Consider the following 20,165-nt stretch of genomic DNA (forward strand, 5'->3'; position numbering starts at 1 on the left):
TTAGAAGTCGTTCTTGTTGTCATCTAGCTCTTTAATTATGTTTTTCAAACCCTCTGGTAAAAGACTACTGATTAAAACCCACTTTTTTCACATAAATGAATGACAGTGGGGCCACATCATGGTTTTAATATAATAGACAGGAATTGGAGTATCCACAGTGAGTGCTGAGAAATTAAGGATGACAGAACCATCAGAGGAAAAAGGTTCTGGAAGATCAAAGCTTTCCACATGACTTCTGCATCGCACTAGACATAACATCCTGTAGTAAGTAATAGGGAACTGCTTTAATTGGAGATGAACTGGGTCACAAGTTATAGAAAGGAGGCTGAGGCAGCTTTAAGGAAGATAGAATTCTAATCAAAATCTTATTAACACTTCTTTTAAATTTCAGTGAAAAAGCAACAATGATTATGACATGATTGAATCAAGCAGGTTAGGGGACAAATGAGTATGGAAATATAAGCACAAATTCCAGTTTATTTTAAACAGGACACTTTAGAAAGATGGTGTAAAAATTTTTATAAGGGTAAAGGAACAGCAGGCTAAGGAGAACTTTCTCTGTGGGATACACGTCGCAAAATTGTAAAGGCAATGGAACATACAGCCAATTTAGTTACATGCAGTGCACAGCTCAGAACGAAAAAACAGTAAAAGCTGGGAAATAAGAATATTGGTCCAAACTGGCCTTATATAGCTTAAAACGGAACACCAGTAAAAACTGGGTAAAAAAGAGTACTGGTCCGGACTGTTTCTCTTCTTATGAGAGGAGAAATTTTTACCTTTACTTTAAGGTGCAAAAATACATTTTCATACCTCCAGGGCTGGATAACCTTGTGGAATCTTGAGAGCTACTGGATTTGTTTCGGTTTTGGTTTTTCCGTTTATTACTGGCAGCCCTCACAGAGCGTAACAGCACTTCACTGGCTTTGAAAAAGGCCACCATAAAGGGCTGCTTGGATTGTGGGCCATGTCTTCCTATTAGGCCGGCTGATCTTATATTAATGGTGCGACCTAAAAAAAACAAAGTTAATATTTGAGTATTCACAACTCTTAAGCATAAGCTTTACTATAATCATTTTTACAGTGTCTTTTCGACATATAAATAGATATAAAGGACTATGCACTCAGATTCAAATGAATAAACCTCACAGCTCTATTTTTCCACTTGCTCTGAGATTATATTACCATCTTCATATCAATGTGAAGCAGTTTTGGATGTATATGTGCAAGATCAGTAGCATAACAGAAGATTCAGCGATCTGATACCCAACCAGATGAGAGCAATGAGGTGCAAACCCACCTCCAGAAAGTATTCTCACACTGCTTGAGCATCTTGCCAGGTGCAGTTGTTTCACTCCAGTGTTAAAAGCAAGTTTGTAGACTGCTGTTTTGGATGTTTTTTAATGTCAGCAGAAAGCTATCATCCAGGCCGCTTTGTCCTAAGGTTCAAACCTAATGGTAACAAGCTCAACTTTGTAATCCCTTGTGTTCATGAATGCACAGAGCACCATTATCAATGAACAGAGTGCAACATGCTTCTGGGGTCTGGTAGCTGCAAGTGACATTTTTGCAGGTACTGGGCTCTGAGCTCAGTTACAAATCACGCAGCTTGCAGAATGAATTGCTGCCAGTTAGAACACACTGAAGGTGGAATTGCTCAAAAGATGTGTACAATTTCCCCGAGATTCACTGGGTTGGATTTATTCACCATTAAATTTGCTCCAGCAACTAGGGGATGGCAGGTTAGTCCATTTAAGTTTCTCCCCAGGTAGCTGTGATTTCGTAATATTATTTTAATGACAAGTGTACCAGTTCTATCTGTAGATATTTATCCTGGCAGAGTAAACAGTTGATGTTGTAAAATGCAAAGCGTTCTTATTGAAAACTGAAGACCTGTCATAAGAAACTGTACAGCTGCCCACACCAATTACTTTCCAAGTTAGAATCAAGGGCTAACTCTTTGAACTTGTGCAGATTGAAATAAGCTTCTGAACTTTCCCCACCTATTTTTTTTTCTCTTTTTGTTGTTGGCAATGCATGATCAAACAGTTTACTTTGTGACACAAATAATTTCCTTCCACGCAATTTCCACAAAGCAGCTTTGCAACATGGAACAATTCTGAAGAGAGGGTAGCAAAAAAAATCTGTTTCCCAAATGTGCAATCAGATTAATCTTTCTTCGACTTATTGAAAGAACTTGGATCTATTCACTTGAGTAAACCTTAAACAAATAATCTGTTAAGGTACTTTTAAAGGGAAAGCCTAAGGTGGCTAAGAGCCAAAGTCTGTATTTTGCAAGAAAACGTTGTGTCCTGGCACATATGAATGGAGCAGTTTTATTTGTGGTTTCAGCCATTTCCATTCTATCCCCACTTTAACAAACGTATTAATTCAGATTGAACTGCCTCTCTCTGGCAGCCTGCTTGCTGTAAAAGAGAAATTACAAAATTCCATCCAAATATCATACCTTGAAATGGCCCACTTCAATACATAAACACTTCTACAACATGTTTATTCAGGTGTTTGACTTTAAATTAGCTTAAGATGTTCCCAATGAAAAGAAGCAGAACTAAGGCAAAAAGAAGTGAACACTTTAATGAATATACGCAGCTGCACCATTCACATCCGCACCAAACTACTGTTAAAAAAAATCAAATTACATAACAAAATGTCTTTGCAAGTTACAGTCAACACTTTGTAATTAGATGTTTTAGCCAGTTTGAAGTATGGACTTTGAAAAATAAATTAGATTACTTTCATTTAATTCTACTTGATCCAAGATCAACAAATGAACTAATGTGCATTTTTTTAAAAAAAATTACAGGCTTTTTTTTTGACTATTAAAAAGGCCTATCTGTCGGATTTAATCAGAGTTTAATCTTTCATTGAACATGAATTCATAACCATTCATGAAAATGGTTTTTAAGATTGTTGGTGTCTTGGGTCTTTGCATGAAATACCCTTTTTTAAGGATTTCTTTTCTTGCCTATTTTCTCCTCTCCCCTCCTGAGAACATCCTTGTTCCATGGACGCTAGCCATCCTTCTACTCCTTGGCCTAGTTGTCATCACTCTGGGTAAGCTTTTAACCCACTCAACACCCATTCAGTTATGCTGGGTTAAAATTGGGGCCTATGACTATTGGCAGCGAGCACTAACAAGTGATTTGAAACATAGGGCACCACCAGCCGACTGCAACCGTGACCTCAGCCAATGTCCACACACATTCTATGCGGGAAATCACTGAAAAGCAATCAAGGCCAGGACTTTCAGCTCGGCGTGTGGGCACGCACCCGACACGTCCAAGCATGAAACAGCAAACAATGACATCAGGCGAGCGTCCCCGCGAGCGTCATTGCACACTCGTGCGATATTTCAGCCGGCGTGTGCACGCAAGAGCCGGCAGTGCGCCCACTGACAATTAAGAGGCCTATTAAGGTCTTTAAGCAACTAATTCAGCAGAGTTTTTCACTGCCCGCCCAACCTTACGGCTGACCATTCGCGGCCACTCCCGGGTCAGTCTGCCCAACGAGGGGAGAATCCGCCCCAAGAGATTTTATATTGGCTGATATAAATTCCCCAAACCAAGGGAACTGCAGGCAGCAATAGGGCTCCTACTGCTGCTGCGGCTGAAATAAGGTGATTAAACTTTGACCTGGGGCTGTGGCTGAAACCTTCCTGGTCTGCTACTAATCCAACACTGACACAATCACTGATACAAGGTATATTAGATTGGGATCAGAAGACAGCCGTCAGTTTTCTCTATCTGAGGATGAGTCATTTCTCCAAGCCACCAAGTAGTGTTAGCAGCCTCACAGTGGATCTGTGGTTATTGAGGTCAAGCGTCAACCTCTCCTGTGATTTGAATCCTGGACTGAAAAGAAAGAAGGTCACCCTGCCACACAGTTTGGGACTGAGTCGTCAATCTTTAAATAATCAATCAGACTTTTTAATTATGAAATAACATATTTGGCAGAATTTTGCCCTTGTCAGGCAGGCGTGGTGGGCAGGCCCGGGAGTGATCACTAAGTTGACCACCGTCCGTGATCGAGCCCCGACATGGATTTCATGTTGGCTGGCCAATTACTGGCCAGTGTGAAACGCACACTGCAACGCTCAGTGCTGCCTGGGTGGGGGCAGGAGGAATGCGAGTGCAGAAGTGTGCACATGCGCTGGGGCGCGCGCAGTAAAAGCTCCCTGAAGCACAGAGCTGAAGAATTTGGTAAATAAAAAATAAGGGGCATGTTTTTACTGTCAGCGATCGGGGGCAGGGCCCACTCACCGACACGTAAAATGATGTGGGATGATGTCGGGCGGAACCCCCAACGTCATCCAGCCCCACTTAAATTTTCAGGAAGGCGGAGGCACAGCCATTGACAGGATCAATTAAGCTATTAAAGGACCTGCCTGTCCAACCTTAAGTTTGGCAGACAACCCAGGAGCCCCGGCGGCAAACAGAAAAAACTTCATCCAGCGGCGGGATGAGGTTTCATGTAGGGTTTTAAAAATTGTAATAAAGTTGTTATGGAAATTATGAACATGTCCCAACTCATGTGACATTGTCACATGAGGGGACATGTAAGGGATTTTTTTTTTTCTATTTTTAATATTTTTAAAAGTTGAGGCGATTCCCTGAGGCTGCACTTAGCCTCAGGGAGATGAGCGCGCTCTTTCGTGTGCATTCGTGAAAGAGTACACTCTCGATTTTAAAGCTCGCCCCCCCCGCCGCCTGCACAAGGAGCGCATAGTGCTTCCTGGTGGACATCACACTGGGCGGACCCTAATTGGCCCGTCCACATAAAATGGTGCTGTGCCCTGAACGCTGGCAGCGATTGGGTCCCCGCCCGCCCACGATTGGGTCAACTCCGCCTGCCCGACAAACGGAAAATTCAGCCCAAGGAATTTAAAAATGTTAATAACATGTCCCATCATGTCACAAGAGCAGGGACATGTTAGAAATTGGTTTGAAAAACTTTTTTTTTTAACCACTGATCGAAACTTCATCCTGCCCGTGGATGAGGTTTCGCAAAAAATCCAAAGGCCGCTTGTTCTTTTCGCCTGCCCTCCACCTGTGATGTTGGGCAGGCAGTGAAAAGTTTAATTTAATTAGAACTTTAGTGGCCTTAATAGGCCTGCTAATAGTCAGCGGGCGCACTGCCAAATTCTGCACGTGCCCACCAAATCAAATATCACGAGTGCTCGTCATTTTACGCTTGTTTGGGTCAGGAGCATGCCCACCCAATGATGCCACATTCTGCCCATCAGACCAATGGCAAGGTGTAAAATCTGACATTTGGAAACCACTTAAGGTGCTCTTGAATTCTGTCACATTTCACCCTGATACTATAAGCATTAAAATGGGCTTATGGTCAAAGTGTAAGTGCTGCAATTTACATGCTGCATTTTGATTTTGAAACACTAACAAAAGCATCTACATTCAGTTTCATCACCAATGTGAAGCCTTTTTAAAATGTCACCACATTGAAGGCAGCATTTCCTTGATTATGGGCTGAATTTTCACCTCAGCGTGAGGGCACACGCCTGCCACGCATGAACGTTGAAATAGCGTGTGATATTTCAGTCAGTGGGTACGCGCGGGAGTTGGCAGTGCCTCCACTGACAATTAAGAAGGCTGTTAAGCCCATTTATTGTTAATTAAATAGAATTTTTCCCTGCCCGTCCAACCTTACAGTTGGTGGGCGGGTGAATAGGCCAAGCGGCCTTTCAATTTTTGACGGAACCTCTTCCAGGGCAGGATGAGGCTTCCAATATTAACTAAAAATAAAATAAAAGCTTTCAGAACTCATTTGCAACATGTCCCTGCTCATGTGGCAGAGCCAGAATCACACGGTGGGGACAGGTTTCCTTTATTTTTTAACACTTTAGTTTTAATGTGGAAAATCTTTAGCTCCCAGAGGCAGCTCTGTGCCTTCAGGGAGCTTTCTGTGAGCGCACGAGCGCACATGTGCTGACTTCCACACTCGCCCTGCTACCTCACCAACCAGGCAGCGCTGAGCGCTGCAGCACACGTTTCATGCTGGTTAGCCGTTAATTGGCCAGCCAGCGGGAAATCATGACCGTGGCCCGATCGCGGGTGGCAGACCATTGCACGGCCACTCCTGGACCTGCCCGCCATGCCCGCTCAAAGAGGGGAAAATCCTCCCTTTGTGTTTGCAGCAGAATTGTGAGAGATTGGGAGAGTGGAAGGATTTCAATCCAAAAACCAGACGGGTTTGAATCAGGTGGGGTGTTAAAGTGTTAAAGAACTCAAACCTGAACTCAAACTACCTTGAACCTGTCCACATCCCTCATTTAAATGTTTTACTGGCCAGCTGTATTTCTGAGGCCTCGAGAAAACTAGCAGCTAAAGAAAGGCAAGGACTGTCGTTAACTGCCTTTCCAACACAATTGTGGACAACGAGAAGCAGAAGTGTTTCCCTCAGCCCAACAAGATAATCTGCTAAAGATAAAAACAAAAAACTGCGGATGCTGGAAATCCAAAACAAAAACAGAATTACCTGGAAAAACTCAGCAGGTCTGGCAGCATTGGCGGAGAAGAAAAGAGTTGACGTTTCGAGTCCTCATGACCCTTCAACAGTTCTGTTGAAAGATAATCTGCTTCCCACTCCACAGTCAGTCACTGACCCCCAATGATTGGACCACCCTGCAATCTGGTCTCCCTCGAAACCACAATGTCTCCCAACCCAGGTTTTGAGATCCTGCCCCCGCCCTCAGTCTTTCCGATCACTCCTTCCTCTGCGTTCACTGGTTGAGACCTCTGAACTCCCTCATAAATCTTCCAATCTACCCCAGACCCTACCAATCTCTCCCTGGCCATTCCATTCTTCATCCTCCTGGCCTCTGATCTCACCCAACCCAACCCAACCCTTCTGATTTTCTCACCCATCACCCCTCCTCCACCCCCTTGACAACAGCCTCTGATCTCTCAACCCTGATACCAGACTCCAATCTAGAATACCTATGGCCTCTGATCTACCCCCACCCTGGGCATTTCCTATCCCTCCTGGTCTCCATCCCATCGTCTTGCACCAAACCACCCCCCCAGTAAAGTCTGGTGCTAAAGATCTAACCACCTGGCAGACGGCCAGCCAGGAAATGGAGGTGAAAGGTGTTAATCAGACCCTGTCATTAATTTAGACAGCCCCCGAAAGCAAAGCTGCTCCCACTACTTTTGTTTGTGTGCTGTTTTCTTCAAAAAAGTCGTAAACTTCCTCTGTAAAGTTACATTCACAATTTCACTCCATTAGCAAACAGCGGAACTTTTCCCAAATGCATTTGCAATTCTGCCACAAACAGTGACAGAGGTAATCATTTTTCCTCTGCTTTCTTTCCCTGAATTTAATGCATACAGGCCTCATGACATGGGTCTGCTGTAAATTAGTCTTTGCGACCCATTAGGAGTTGGAACTGTTTGTTTCAAGTGGATGTAAATAATAAGCAAAATGAAAAGCAGAGGTCACAACATTGCTTCCATGAATGGTCACTGCAATATTAGAGTAGCACACACAAATAGGACCAAACTATACTTTCTGGGAATTCAGTTTGTGAAGAGCTGCACATTTCTTTTTGATAAAAGATATCTTCACAAATACAGTTTTATACTAACACTGTTAAAATAGGGAATCAGTTTCTTAAACTGTTTGGTTTCTACCTCCCTCTGATTGGAGTCTGGTTTAGTTAAATCAACAACCAGAATGCTGAACATACCAGAGCCTATTTTGGACTTGGTCCAGCACTCAGTGATGTTTCCTTGTTTATGACATGGCTAGCATGGACTCGATGGGTCAAATGGCCTCCTTCTGTGTCATAATAACTCTAATAACTCTATGAGCTGCCCTGCTCCAGCCTGAATTTATGGGCCCAGGACACTGGCAAAGCATGCGCTAGGTCACTGCCCTAGTGCGTGGCTGAAAATGCCGAAAGATCCACAGCCCTTTCAAGACACAATGGGAGAAACTTTAACCTCCAGGACAGGGGGGAGACAGGCTCGGGAGGGTTAAGTTATATAAAATGGAAAACTCGACCCCAACCCACCATGATCTTGTCTCCTTCTGGCTTAACATTGGTTGGCACTCAGGTCTGACTTGGGGGGTGGGGGGTGGTATTTGAAGTTGGGTCCAGTGGTGGCACCAGTCTCAGGCCCGAGTGCGGATTGTCAGGTGTGGGCAGGAAAGTGGGCGAGGAGGGGTCCAGGCAGGAGTGGTCCAGGCAGGAGAGAGGGGGAGGAGTCTGAGCAGCAAGAAGGGATCTGGGTGAGCATGAGTGGTCCCCGCTACTATGGTCTTGTGATCTTGTCACTTCCTCCCTCTCCCCTCCTGCGGTCTTGCCCCTGCGGCTATGTGTTCCTTACTTTTTTTTCTCCCTGAGCTGGTCACCCTGTCTAAGCTCTGTGAAAAATCCTGTGCTAAGTAGATGTCAGGCTCTTCCAAGTTCCATGACAGTTACTGTAGGCTTTCTGGTAGGCATGCCAATGCATCCAGTATTTCGTTATGCATATCCATCAGTCCTCGTCTAGGCCGGCATCAAAGTCTTCATCCGTGTCCACTGCAGCAGAACTCAAGTGTGACCTCGCCCTCTGGCAAGCTGGCACCTCCTCTAATCTTGTCTCCTTTACTGGCTGCAGGCCACTCATGTCCGATGTCTCACCACATGCAGAGCCACCCCTAAGCTGCCCTCTAAATTACCCGCAGTGTTGCAATCCAAGTTAGTTTGTGCAAGTATGAGAGTGGGTAATGGGGTTTCTTCATCATCACAATCTTGCTGCTCCTCCACACTTCTGGTGGATCGGAAAGGTGTAAAGAGAGGGTTTTGGTGAGGGGAGAGGATGAAGAAAGAGGTGTATACTTACACCACGTTCAGCTTGTCAATCAGAAGAGATTGTGGGACAAGGGGAAGCAGGATGCAAGAAAGAGAATTAGGGAATACCGTCATCTTTAATGGTTCCCAACCTTCTGCTGGCCACAGCTTCAGTCATGGCTGCTCCAATGATGGAGAGCATCTCCCCCGTGAAGACATACAGCTGTGCCTGTCCCTAGTTGGATCAGTGCTGCTGCTTCCAGTTATGTGCCAACCAGTACTGCAAGAGAGATGAAAATGTGTCAGTGAATATGGTGCAATATGTTTGGGTGTCATTGTGTACGAGTTGTGAGATCTGAGTGTGGGGTTTGCTGCAGTGCTCAGGGTGAGGTGAAGCTATGAATGTGAGGTATGAGTTGTGATTGATAAGGATTGTTGGTAGATGAGTGTTGGGGCGTGGTGCATTGAGCAGTGTGTAAGGCTAGTCATGCCATTGGTGGGATTTGGCATTTAAAGGTGCATTCACTGACCTTGACCACTCGAGTGAGATCAATGAACTTCTTGCGGCACTGGATCCATGTCCTCTGTGCCATTAATGGCCATGGTTAACTGGTCCTGCTGCCTTTTCCAAGTTTGCCTGGGCGGCCTCCTGGGGCCATATGGATAGATGACATCTCTCTTCTCCTCCACCCCCCTGTATCTAGGCCTCCATTGTAGCATTGTAAAAGCTTCACGCCTGTGCTCTGCCAGGTTGCGTTGTTATTGAATGTTCCCCAGGTCAAAATCATTTTTAGAATGACTTCCAGCACCTGCTCCAGCCACAGTGCATCTAGGTGGTCTCAGAAGTACTGGTCATCTCAGAATAGTCTCTCAAGCTCAGTAAGAAGAATAAAGTTAATCGTGCAACTTATTAAAATCAATTAAAGCTGTCAAAAATTCTTCTGCTTAGAGACAAACAGGACACCCACAGCCTCCATGTGATGGGTGTTGGAAACATTTGTCAACAAGAGGAGAATAGTACCTGAGGTGAAGGATTTCAGTTAGGTGGAGAGACTGGAGAAGTTGAGATTATTCTCCTTAGGACAGATAAAAGGTGCAGTGGAAATGTAATAGAAGTACTCAAAATTCAGAAAGGTTTTTGTGGAGTCCATAAGGGGAAATGGTTTTCACTGGTGAGTCAGTAATCGGGGAAGCAGATTTAAGATAATCGGCAAAAGGACAAGAGGGCAGATAAGGAGAAGGGTTTTTTTAATCAGTGAGCTGATATGATCTAGAATGCACTGCCAGAAAGAATGGTCGAAGCAAACTCATCAGTAAATTTCATAACGTGGATAAATATTTTAAAAGGTTAAATTTGCTGGGCTGTGTGGAAAGACCAAGTACAAATTGGATAGCTGTTTCAAAGAGGCAGCACAGGCATGATGGGCTGAATGGCTTCTTTCTGTGCTACATACATCTATAGATCTAGTTCCTTTTTGAAGAGATTAATCCACCACATTGTTTGAGAAGTCAGTTCCACAATGTCACAATGTTGGACAGCATTATTTTCCTCACTAGTCTCACATGTTAAATTTATCCTTTCATTCTATGCTTATAGTCCAATTTAATTAACACTGAAAACTACACTTAGCTTTGCCTCTCATCGTGTTAAAGATGACGATCATCCCCTTTAATATTATATTCCCCAGTGAAAGTTAATTATTTTCATACGTTGAAGCTCAGAATCATACTCGTTGTTTGTCTGAAAATCTGTTAATCCATCAATGTCCTTTTGCAGGCAAGATTCCCAAAGCTGTACCTATTTTAATGACCTGTACAAGAGTTGAATAACTTGTTTTGACTTGTTATCAAATGCCCTTGAAATTTATACAAAGTTTATTCAAGAATAACCTAATGAAAACAGCTTTACATTGATTAAAAATCTTCAATAGATTGTCAACACGATTCTGGCGCCAACTCTCTGAATTAAAGCACGTGGCTTTAAACCCTATTCCAGGATTTAAGCACATAATCTAGGGTGAGAGCTGAGTGCAATACAGAGGGAATGCTGCATTATGGGCGTTGCTGTCCTTTGGATGAAACATTAAATCCAGCCACTGTCGGCCTGTTTACGTGGAGGTTAAAGGTCCTTTGTTGTGATCTGAAGAGAAGGATTGAGTTTACTGTTCACTGTCCTGGGCCAACTGTAAACAAGTTAATTTGGCATTCATGTCAATACTGTTGCAGGGACCTTACCATGTAAAATAGGCAAAATAGCTACCATGTTTGCCTATGTAACTAGATAATGCAAATCAGTACATGTGTAGTGTTTTGACATGTTTGTGAGAGGGCTGAAATAGTGCTTTGTAAATATACCTCACCTTATGCAAGATTGAACCCATTGGGCATAGCACCAAAATGCTACTTCTTATCCTTTCCCTTCACCTTTATGAATCCTGGAATTTGTCTTTCATTAGTCCATCATGTACTTAATTCGTTCAGTCACTTTACATTTATCACAGAGCCACATAGCCCGTGGTCACAAGAGCTTGTAACATTACAAGAAGTGCTATCATTCCTGTCAGTTGTGAAAGAAACAAAATGATAGATATAACACAGATCATTGCCAAAACCTATGCCATAATTATTTCTGTTACATCTGCTTCATCTCTTGTACCACACTGTGTTCCTTAGGCTGGAACTTAGTGTAAACAAGTTTAACTTGGAGATGTGCTGTAACAGTCATTAACAAACAAGATTGAAGGAAGCAGCTGACAGTTTGTGTATATAGCTGATAAAATGAACAAGGTACCCAAGAGACAGCAAAATAAATGCTTCATTGAATGTTATTGCATCCAAAGACTTTGGATATTGCCTCAATGCTACTGATTTTTGTCAAGCAACAAAAAAACGAATGTCCAGTGACCAAGAAAAAAACTTATCAGAGGCACAAATATGCAAAAAGAACTCAGGAAATCTCCAGGCCAATAACAGGATTTAGAGCAGGGTGGAGAGCAGGACATAACCCATGGCAATAATGTTTGGGGGAGAGAGGAGGAGCACTATTCCTTCAGTCTGTCCCCTTTGATGATTGTTGGCTGTAGATTTAGAAATGGTGCCTTTAAATGATGCTGATCGACCTTAGAAATTATTCCAGAAAAACTAAAATGCAATCCATGAGAAACATATAAATATGTTTTAAAATACTTAGAGAAGAATTGTTTGCTTTTTAAAACATTTTATTTGTCCATGGGATGCCCATCCCTAATTGCCCTTGTTCAGAAGGCATTTTAAGAGTCAGCCACATTGCTGTGGGTCTGAAGTCATATGTAGGCCAAACCAGGTAAGGACGACAGATTTCCTTCCCTAAAGGGGCATTAATGAACCAGATGGGTTTTTACAACAATCGACAATGGTTTCATGGTCATCATCAGACTTTTAATTCCAGATTTTTATTGGATTTATATTTCACCATCTGCCATGGTGGGATTCAAACCCAGGTCCCCAGGCCATTACCCTGGGGTAGGATTATCCCCCCATCGGGGGTGAAGCTGAAGTGTGGGTGCATGGAGGCGCACCTCTGATCGGCACCCCAGATTGGGGCCGCACCGCCATTTTACATGGGCGGGCTTATTAAGGCCTGCCCAGCATGACATCCGCCAGGAATCGCTGTGCGCTCCCTGTGCGGGCTGGGGGGGGGGGTTGGATTCCCTAAACCCAAGAGTGCGCTCTTTCACGCATGCGCAGGAAAGAGTGCACTCATCTCCCTGAGGCTAAGTGCTGCCTCAGGGTGATTGGCTCCACAATAAAAAATATTAAAATTAGAAAAAACAAATTCTCTGACATGTTCCCTCATGTGACATGTCCATCACTTTGAAAAATACTTTAATTAAATCTTTTAAAACCTACAAGAAACCTTATCCCGTCCGTGGATGAGATTTCATGCTTTTTCTGGTTCTCGCCAGGGCTCCTGGCCTGCCCGCCAGCCTTAAGTTGGACAGGCAGGTCCATTAATTACTTTAATTGCTCTGTCAATGGCCTCAATTGGCCATTGACAGGTCGGTGGGAGATCAGCTGATTTTGCAGAACCCCCGCCTTCCTGAAAATTTAAACGGGGTGCGGTGAAATCGGGAGTTCCGCCCGTCGTCACTGCACCTCATTTTACACGTCAGTGATCGGGCCCTGCCCTGCACCCACTGCTCGCTGACAGGAAAATCCTGCCCTGGGCCTCTGGAATACTAGTCCAGTGACAATACCACCATGCCACTGCTCCCCTTGTTTTAACGTGTAACGTTAATGTTTTAAAACATGTGTTTCTCAGGATTTTCAAGCATTTGACTGCATTACTTCTTACTCCAACCCACCTCCTGCCCAAAAACCACTGCAGTTAAAATCCCCCTCAGTAGCTGTATTGCATTTCCTGTCCCCACAACCCACCACCACACCCCCCCAACAATTTACCCCCTTCTATTTTGAAAGTGTTATATTTTAATATTGGTACGATCGATAACCTTTAAAAGACTAATCAATACTCACGGAGGTGTGGAGGTGATTGAACATGGCTGCTCTTGTTTATGCTGCTGCAGTAAGAGAACTAACAATAGAAAAGTGGATTCTGCAATCCTATAATGCACTGGCTTGCAAAGTACTGCAAGCTAAACAAGATATTCAATACATAATGGAAAGCCTTGACTCATCCATGAGAACTGGCAGCCCTCCCAGTAATACCTTACCCAGATGACATTCTGAAGCTCTCCCTGGGCCTAAGGTCCACACATGTGTACTTTGTCATTAGGCATCCCTTGGTGCTGAATGGGAGTGAGTGAGCACCTTAGCCGTCTCTTCCCTTCCATAGATACTGACGTGTTGAGATCTAGACGTCAACTACTTCACAACATAAACAATTGAGTCAATTGATTCAGCAACTGAATCTGGAGCCTTCCTGGTCTAGATAGTATCACAATGCTTACACACTGGGATGGGGGATAGGGGGCAAGTTATGGAAATGGTGACTGTGTGAATAAAGAATGTGGCAGGCAGCAGTGGCCTGCATGTGGATCTAGTTGAGTTTGTACAATATTATTTTGTTTGCCATTTTAAAGAAAGGCATGAACTTTAATTGGGCACTTACCACTTTTTCTTCATTGTCTTTGTGTCAATATCCTAGGATTCTCTAATGACATCATTGTGGAATCAGCAGAAGGACAGTATCTTATCAAAGAGAGATCCCCAGAAATGATCTGTTCTCCTGTAGCCCCAAGTCATATATTTAAACACTGGTGAGGGGTACATTAGCACAGTGGTGATATTATTGGACGAGTAACTGCGAGACCTGGTCTAATTGGAATGTGGCCATGGCAGGTTGGGAATTTGAATTCAAATTTTATAAAATTAAAAGCTGGGGCAGAATTTTGCCCCTGGCTCGGCGGGGGTGGGCGGGGGCAGGCAGGAGTGGGTGGGGCAGGCGGGCGGGGGCAGGCAGGAGTGGGTGGGGCAGACGGGGGTGGGCAGGGGCAGGCAGGAGTGGGTGGGGCAGGCGGGCAGGGGCAGGCAGGAGTGGGTGGGGCAGGCGGGGGCAGGCAGGAGTGGGTGGGGCAGGCGGGGGTGGGCGGGGGCAGGCAGGAGTGGGTGGGGCAGGCGGGCAGGGGCAGGGGCAGGCAGGAGTGGGTGGGGCAGGCGGGGGCAGGCAGGAGTGGGTGGGGCAGGCGGGGGCAGGCAGGAGTGGGTGGGGCAGGCGGGCAGGGGCAGGGGCAGGCAGGAGTGGGTGGGGCAGGCGGGGGCAGGCAGGAGTGGGTGGGGCAGGCGGGGGCAGGCAGGAGTGGGTGGGGCAGGCGGGGGTGGGCGGGGGCAGGCAGGAGTGGGTGGGGCAGGCGGGGGCAGGCAGGAGTGGGTGGGGCAGGTGGGGGTGGGCGGGGGCAGGCAGGAGTGGGTGGGGCAGGCGAGGGCAGACAGGAGTGGGTGGGGCAGGCGGGGGTGGGTGGGGCAGGCGGGCAGGGGCAGGGGCAGGCAGGAGTGGGTGGGGCGGGCGGGGGCAGGCAGGAGTGGGTGGGGCAGGCGGGGGCAGGCAGGAGTGGGTGGGGCAGGCGGGCAGGGGCAGGGGCAGGCAGGAGTGGGTGGGGCAGGCAGGGGCAGGCAGGAGTGGGTGGGGCAGGTGGGCAGGGGCAGGCAGGAGTGGGTGGGGCAGGCGCGGGTGGGCAGGGGCAGGCAGGAGTGGGTGGGGCAGGCGGGGGCAGGCAGGATTGGGTGGGGCAGGTGGGGGTGGGCGGGGGCAGGCAGGAGTGGGTGGGGCAGGCGGGGGCAGGCAGGAGTGGGTGGGGCAGGTGGGGGTGGGCGGGGGCAGGCAGGAGTGGGTGGGGCAGGCGAGGGCAGACAGGAGTGGGTGGGGCAGGCGGGGGTGGGTGGGGCAGGCGGGCAGGGGCAGGGGCAGGCAGGAGTGGGTGGGGCGGGCGGGGGCAGGCAGGAGTGGGTGGGGCAGGCGGGGGCAGGCAGGAGTGGGTGGGGCAGGCGGGCAGGGGCAGGGGCAGGCAGGAGTGGGTGGGGCAGGCAGGGGCAGGCAGGAGTGGGTGGGGCAGGTGGGCAGGGGCAGGCAGGAGTGGGTGGGGCAGGCGCGGGTGGGCAGGGGCAGGCAGGAGTGGGTGGGGCAGGCAGGGGCAGGCAGGAGTGGGTAGGGCAGGTGGGCAGGGGCAGGGGCAGGCAGGAGGGGGTGGGGCAGGCGGGGGCAGGCAGGAGTGGGTGGGGCAGGCGGGGGCGGGCGGGGGCAGGCAGGAGTGGGTGGGGCAGGCGGGGGCAGGCAGGAGTGGGTGGGGCAGGTGGGGGCAGGCAGGAGTGGGTGGGGCAGGTGGGGGCGGGTGGGAAGCCGACCGCCACCCGCGATCAGCACCAGACCGTGATTTCACACTGGTGGGCCAATTAAGGCCTGCCCAGCGTGAAACACAAGGGGCAGCACTGAGCGCTGCCTGTGTTGGGGGGGAGGAGGGTGAGCAGACTGAACATGAACTTCGCACATGCACGCGAGTGAGCACTTGATAATCTCCCTGAAGCACAGAGCGGAAACATGTCCTCTCTGTCACATGAACAGGGACATGTTATTAATGAAAAATTAAAGTTTTTATTTTATTTTTATTTGCTTTTGGAAACCTCATACCACCTATGATGGGGTTTCCAAAAAAATGCAAAGGCCGCTTGGCCTTTTCGCCTGCCTGCCAACAGTTAGGTTGAACTGGGAGCAAAACATTTAATTTAATTGATTACTTAATGGCCTTAACAGGCCCTCTAATTGTCGGGGGAGCGCGCCCACTGACTGAACTATCGCGCGATTGCGCGTTGACGTCAGCAGGCTTGGCCGATGCCAACGCGTGTCATTTCACGCTTGAGTGAGTCGGGCGCGCATCCACCCACCTGCAGAGCAAGATTTCTGCCCATGGAGTAAAAAACTATTATAGATAAAAGTAATTTTGACAATAAAAATGTGACTGGTTGATTAATGTCTTCTAGGGAAGGAAAGCTGCTGTCCTTACCCAATATGGCCTATGGGATAGTGACTTGTAAGAAACTAAGGAGAAGCCCATTTACTGAGGAGAACAGGGAAACGGTGACACTTGACTAGTAATACAGATGCACAGGCTAATTCCCTTGGGACACAGGTTCAAATCCCAAAACAGAAGCTGCTGGAATTTAAATTTGAAGGCTGGTTTGCTTTCATTAATTAATCAATTGCTATAAACCCCATCTGGTTCACCAGTGTCCTTTAGGGAAGGCTTGGTCTTCATGTCACTTCAGACATGCAGCAACATGGTTGACTCTTAACCACTCTCAAAGGCAATTAGGGATGTGTCACTGATGCCCACAGAATAAAAAAACTCCTGCCACATGGAGTGGTTGCAATGAATGGAATAGATGTGTTTAAACAGAAGCTAGATAGCTATATGAGGGAGAAAGGAGTAGAAGGATAAATCAAAAGGATTTGGCGAAGTAAGGTGGGAGGATGTTGTGTGGGGCATAAACACTGAATGGCCTGTTTCTGTGCTGTAAACTTCCATCAAATTCTATGTCTATGTGACTTCAATCCTCCACCAATGTGGTTAACTCTTAACAATCCTCTGAAGTAGCCTAGAAAGCCGCTCAGTTGCATTAAACTGTTGGAAAGGAGTGAAAGAGTAAAACCAGACCACTTGAATCAGTCACCACAGTCAACCCTGCAAACTCCTTCTCATGGACTACCGCTGCCAAACTTGGGAGAGCTGTCTCACGGACTAGTCAAGCAACAGGCTAAGGTTGTCATATTCATATATCTATCAGCCAACATCACAATCACCATCCATGGTACACACAGTATTCCTCTACATTGAACAGCACTTGAGGAGGCAATGAAGTTAGCAAGGGCACAAGATATACTTTGGATGGGGACTTCAAGTGATCACCAATAGTGCCCTGGTCATACTATTACTAAGCTGGCTGAGAGCTAAAAGACATAGCTGCGAGACCGGACTTGCAGCAAGAAGTAGAACAAACACAAAGCAACAACCTCCTCACTGACCTACCTTTCGCAGATGCACCTGTCCATGATAGTTTGGTAGGAGTGATCACCGCACGATCCTCATGGAGACCAAATCCCATCATCACACTGAGACTGTCCTCCCTGGTGTCATGTGGCACTACCCACTGCGTTAAATGAGGTCATTTAAGGACAGCTGGAGCTGCTCAAAACTGGGTACTGAAGAGACATTGCGAGCCATCAGCAGCAGTAAAACTGTATTCCAGCACAATCTGCAATCTGGTGGCTTGGCACATCCCATTTCTCCCTTCTTCATTACCTTGAAGCCAGGCGACTAAGCCAAGTTCCATAGACAGAGCCAGGCATACCTAAAAATAAGGTGTCAACCTGGTGAAGCTATACAGGTCGACATGCAAGCTAAATGCGGATGCAGTAAGCTATAAACAGAAATAAAAACAGAAGAGGCTGGAAATACACAGCCAGCCTGGCAGCATCTGTGAAGAAAGAAACAGTCAACATTTCTGGTCAATGATGTTATAGACAGAGCTAAGTGATCCCACAATCAATGGATCTGATCAAAGCTCTATGGACTGTCACATCTAGTCATGAATGAATGGTGATGGAAAATTAAACAACAAACAGGATGAGGAGGCTCCACAGGTATCCCCAACCTCAACAATGGTGACGCCCAACAGATGAGTGACAAGATTTAATGTTTTCAGCTAACTGAAGTGCCAAGTGGATCATCTATCTTTCCTCCTGAGGTCCCCAATGTCACAGATGCCAGTCTTCGCCAATTTGATCTACTCCGTTCGAAATCAAGAAAGGGCTGAGCACATTGGATACAGCTAAAGATGTGGACCTTGACAGCATTCTGGCAGTAATGCTGAAGACTTATGCTTCAGAACCTTGCCCCTAGCCAAGCCATTCCACTACAGCTACAACACTGGCATCTATCCAACATTATGAAAAATTGCCAAGATATGGCCTGATCTAGGCAAACCCACCCCATCAGATTATTCTTAATCATCAACAAAGTGATGGAAGGTGTTGTTGACAATGCTATTAGTGGGCTTTTACTCAGCAATAATTTGCTCACCAATCTCCAGTTTGGGTTTCTCTAGAACCACATGTGTGTAATATACTTTCACAGTTCTTCGACTCAGTTGTTTGCTGGTCCTGTTTTGTAGCTGAAATCCTTATTCTCTAGAAAAAAAGGAAGACTTACATTCATACAGTACCTATTATGAAGTCAAAACATCCCAAAGGTCTTTATAACCAAATAAATCCTTTTGAAGTGTAGTTGCTGTAGGAAATCAATTTTCACACAAGTTCCCACAAATAGCAGTATGATACCGACCTCATTACAGCCTTGGTTCAAACATGGATGAAAGAGCTGGATTCCAGAGGTGAAGTTGAAAACAAGGCAGCATTTGACCGAGTGTGGAATCACGGAACACTCATGCAATTGAAGTCAATGGGAATCAGGGGGAAATTCTCCACTGGTTGGAGTCATATCTAACACAAAGGAAGATGTTTGTAGTTGTTGGAGGTCAATTCACTTTCAGACACAGGACATCACTAGTCATGTCCTAGGCTCAACCATCTTCTGCTGCTTCATCAATGACCTTCCCTCAATTGCAAGGTCAGAAGTCGGCGTGTTCACCGATGATTGCACAATATTCAGTTACATTCGCAACTCCTCAAATTCAGAAGTAGTCCATGTCAGCATGGAGCAAGACCTAGACATTTTCCTAGTAAGTAAAATCTATGCCACACAAATACCAGGCAATGACCTCCTACTACGAGAGAGACTCTAACAATGTTCCCTCGACTTACAACTTCACATTACCATGACTGAAAACTCCCACCATCAACATCTTAGACTGGCGGGGGGGGGGGGGGGGGGGGGGGGGGTCACCACTGACTAGAGAGTTAACCAACCAGCCACATAAATGATGTGACTACAAGAGCAGGTCAGAGACTGAGTATTCTGCAGTGTGTGACTTACCCGCTGTCTCCTAAAAGCCTGTCCACCATCTACAAGGCACAGGCCAGGAGTGTGATGGAATACTCTCCACTTGCCTGGATGAGTGCAGCTCCAACAACACTCAAGAAGCTTGACACCGTCCAGGACTAAGCAGCTGGCTTGAATGGCATGCCATCCATTACTTTAAACTTTCACTCCCTCCGCCACCAGTGGCAGCGGTGTGTCCAATGGGATGCACTGCAGCAACTCAGAAACAAAGAATTGTTACAGCACAAAAGGAGGCCATTCAGCCCATTGAGTCTGTGCCAAAATTCTTTCGGCAGCCCTCTCAAACCTGTGACTTCCACCACTTAGAAGGGCAAGGAAAGCAGGTGCATAGGGACATCATTGCCTACAGCTTCCTCTGTGTCAAACATCATCTTGTCTTGGAAATAATATCGCTGTTCCTTAACTGGAAGTCCTGGAACACCCATCCAACACAGTATCTACACCACACAGACTGTAGTGCTTTAAGAAGAAGCCCCACCACCTTCTCAAGATGAACCAGGGATGGGCTATAAATGCCGGTGATATCCCAAGAATTAATCTAACTTTTCTCTCATAAGCAGCATTTATTATTGTAATATATTTGCACACTTCTTTGACCCAGTTGTTCGCTGGTACTGTTTTGTAGCTGCACTAGTAATCTTATAGCTCAACCAGAGATCCAGGGTAATGTCCTGGGGACCTGGGTTCAAATCCTGCCAAGGCAGGCGGTGGAATTTGAATTCAATAAAAACCTGGAATTAAAAGTCTAACGATGACCATGAAACTATTGTCGATTGTTGTAAAAACTCACCTAGTTCACTAATGTCCTTTAAGGCAGGAAATCTACTATCCTGACATGG

General features: G+C 46.4%; 1 protein-coding gene across 1 annotated transcript in view; it reads right to left on the reverse strand.

Moving 5' to 3' along the window:
- bmp5 (bone morphogenetic protein 5) overlaps nt 1-20,165 on the reverse strand; it is a 192,007-nt gene that overhangs the window by 20,368 nt on the left and 151,474 nt on the right. The window contains exon 4 of the mRNA XM_041188065.1: nt 814-1,011. Coding sequence (XP_041043999.1) covers nt 814-1,011 — 198 coding nt within the window. The remainder of the gene's footprint in view (nt 1-813; nt 1,012-20,165) is intronic.

Source organism: Carcharodon carcharias, chromosome 5 (assembly GCF_017639515.1).
Source record: "Carcharodon carcharias isolate sCarCar2 chromosome 5, sCarCar2.pri, whole genome shotgun sequence".
NCBI lineage: Eukaryota > Metazoa > Chordata > Chondrichthyes > Lamniformes > Lamnidae > Carcharodon > Carcharodon carcharias.